The following is a 3,310-nucleotide window of genomic DNA, read 5'->3' as shown; positions in this document are numbered from 1 at the left end:
TACACAGATTATAGGAGTAAAAATCAGTACAATAAGACTACAATAATTTACAACTTCACTTCCATATTCTTCTTTTCCATATTCTTCTTCTTCTCAATTCTTCTTCTTCTCTATTCATCTTCTCTTCTTTTTCTATGCCATAATCTGCACTTCAAAAAACCGTTAGTCACAAGTTGAATGAAAAAATATCATCAATAAAAAAGCTATAAACAGAATACACTTACCAACATTAATCAAAAAATGCGAGGTCCAAATCTATCAAATGATGATAGACATAAAATAGGATGCTATTTATTCGAGAATAGCAAGGATGGCAAGCCAGTAAGAGGTTCAATGAACTTTCTTTCAGCAAAATATCAAGTAGACAGGAAAATAATCTTCGAAGTATGGAGGGTTGCTAAACGTCAAAGAGAAAATGGTGATTCTTTGCAGCTGAATTCCAGAATTAAGGGTAAAAAAGGGAGGGAAACACTTGAAGTACCAATAGATAGAATATTAGCTACACCAATGGGAGAAAGGGGATCACTAATGGCATTTGGTGAAGCAATAGGTGTCTCAGCAACAACAATTTTCAACTGGGCTAAACAAGGTAAACTTCGAAGCCATACATCAGCATTGCACTCAAGTCTAACTGATGAGAACATGTTCAACAGGTTGATATTTACACTTTCAAAGTTAAGTTATGATAGGATATCAAACTCTTTGAAGTTTAAGGACATGGGAAATATAGTCCATATTGATGAGAAATGGTTCTATATCACTCAAGATGGAGCTAAGTTTTTTCTATTGAGTGAAGAAATTTATCCTTATAGACATTGTCAAAGCAAAAGTTTCATCACTAAAGTCATGTTTATGGCTGCAGTTTCAAGACCCATTTATGATGGAGATGGTAACCTTTTGTTTGATGGTAAAATAGGGATATTCCCATTTACTTTCCAAGATCCAGCTAAAAGGAGGTCAAAAAACAGACCGGCTGGAACTCTTGAAACCAAATCAGTGGCTTCAATAAACAAACAAGTGACTAAGGACATGCTAATAAATAAGATGATCCCAGCCATTCACAGTAAATGGCCAGCATCAATGAGCAAGGAAATCATCATCCAGCAGGACAATGCAAAGCCACATATAAAGGGTAATGACCTTGACTTTTTAATGGCAGCCAACTCAAATGGTTTCAACATTAGTTTGACACAACAACCACCAAATTCACCAGATCTCAATGTGTTAGACTTGGGTTTTTTTAACTCTATACAGTCATTGCAAACAAAAAAGAGAGCAAGCACAGTTGATAAGTTAGTGTCTAATGTGTTGGAAGCTTGGGATGAAGAACCAGCACAATGCTTAAGTGATGTTTGGCTTAGTCTAAAAGCATGTATGTTGGAGATTATTAAGCTAAAAGGACACAATAATTATAAGGTACCACATCTGAAGAAAAAAGCACAAACATTGGCTGGAACCTTACCAAGAAATTTAGTTGCAGATGAAGCAATAGTTAGGGAATGTCTTACTCATTTACATGTAAATGGCAAGGATGCAAACTTAGATGAAATAAGTGTGCCTCTTGCCTTAACTAATCCCATTTAGATGAGTGTTTATAACTTAAAACATTCTAAACATACAATGTTTAAGCCATAAACATCATTAGGGTTTGGATTTATTTTGTGCCAATAGACTATGTATTTTGTGATGAGCAATGTTTGAAATGAAAATGATTAAGCTCTCAAAACAGTAAGCATTTTTATCACTGAGCTTTATGTCCACACAAGAAATGTCTCCTGAAGCCATATACACACAATATATGGTGGAAACAATTCTTATATGAATACAGAATGACATGGAAGCTCTCAAAGCATTAAGCTTTATTATCACTGAGCTTCATATTTATGCAGTGTTCAGTTTAATTGTCAGCTGAAAAATTTCATTAAGCTTCATATTTATGAAATGAGACATCAACTCTCAGGCCTAAGAATGGCCTCATCATTGAGATGTCTCAAGTAATAAAGCCTACTTCACACACACACACACACACACACAATATTCTGGTAGACCATGCTCGTCAAATAGAGTAGTAGCATCAGTAAGTAAGGCAACAGAGAAAGCTCTCAAACCATTAAGGAACGTTCATCATAGAGCTATATCATCTATATTTGACATAAACGAGCACACACACCCATTCAATTGTACAGCACGTGGTGGCTTAATTACTTGTAGTTATTGGCCACTTACCATTCAAGTGTCTTTAAAAACCTATCTGCTCTCAAAGCATTAAGCTATATCATCATTGAGCAAACTAGTAACAGAAAATTCAGTCATTGTAATTTACTCAACATAAGCAAATTCAGTAGCAACAGAAAATTCTACTACCAATTAAACTAACAGCAGACAAATCCCAGCAGCATTATACAGTATTTTTCATTTGAAATAAGTGAAAATAACAATTTAGTCAGTCATTGTAATTTACTCAACAAAAGCAAATTCAGTAACAACAGAAAATTCTGTTCAACTAAGCTGAACTACTTACAATTTATTCAGTCATTGTAATTTATTCAAATGAAGCAAATTCAATACCAACTAACAGCAGACAAATCCCAGCAGCATTATACAGTATTTATTAACTAAGATGAACTACTAACAATTTATTCAGTCATTGTAATTTATTCAAATGAAGCATATTCAATACCAACACAAAATTCTACTACCAATTAAACTAACAGCAGACAAATCCCAGCAGCATTATACAGTATTGTTCAACTGAAATTATGATAATAACAGTAAAAGTAAGTAATTCAGAAGTATACCAATACCAGAGACGTCTATCCCCACATATTCATCGTGTTCATCAAACTCCGTCTCTTCAACATAACAACCTAAATCAACCGGATATAGGGAGCTATGAGTAGGTGAATCAAACTCCGTCTCTTCAACCCGACTCCCTTTCTTCTCCATGTCATTACCGATCTCTTTTATTTCTTTCAAAGACCCTTTCTGGTTATCTTCCTCTAAGTCCTCCTTCTTTCTCTTTTTCGCCTTTAATTTGCATGCAACAAAAAAACAAGTCACGACATTAATACTGTACAAAAAAATAGAGTCACACAAAAACTTTTCGTATTCATAATAGATCTAGAAAAAAAGACCACTTTTCTGATAATCTAATTTTATAGATCTAGAAAAACTCTACACGAAGTAAATAAATTGTAGTTCTTCGATTATTCAATTGCTCTAATACCTACACGAAGTCACCAACAAAATACAGAACTTGCTTGACATGTGATACTGTATTATACTTCAATCAGTGTAAGAAACACAAAAT

At 34.0% G+C, this 3,310-nt stretch overlaps 1 protein-coding gene across 1 annotated transcript; it reads left to right on the top strand.

Annotated features, from left to right (window-relative positions):
- The first annotated feature begins 240 nt into the window (after positions 1 to 240).
- LOC141631238 (uncharacterized) lies at positions 241 to 1,584 on the top strand. Its single transcript, XM_074443936.1, has one exon. The coding sequence runs from the start codon at positions 241 to 243 to the stop codon at positions 1,582 to 1,584; it is 1,344 nt and encodes a 447-aa protein (XP_074300037.1).
- Positions 1,585 to 3,310: the final 1,726 nt, after the last annotated feature.

The sequence above is a fragment of the Silene latifolia genome, chromosome Y, assembly GCF_048544455.1.
Source record: "Silene latifolia isolate original U9 population chromosome Y, ASM4854445v1, whole genome shotgun sequence".
Taxonomy (NCBI): Eukaryota; Viridiplantae; Streptophyta; class Magnoliopsida; order Caryophyllales; family Caryophyllaceae; genus Silene; species Silene latifolia.
This window is presented reverse-complemented; position numbering and strand designations above follow the sequence as displayed.

Excerpts from the sequence above, each read along its gene's own strand:
- LOC141631238 (XM_074443936.1), top strand. The coding sequence starts at position 241 with ATGCGAGGTCCAAATCTATCAAATGATGATAGACATAAAATAGGATGC.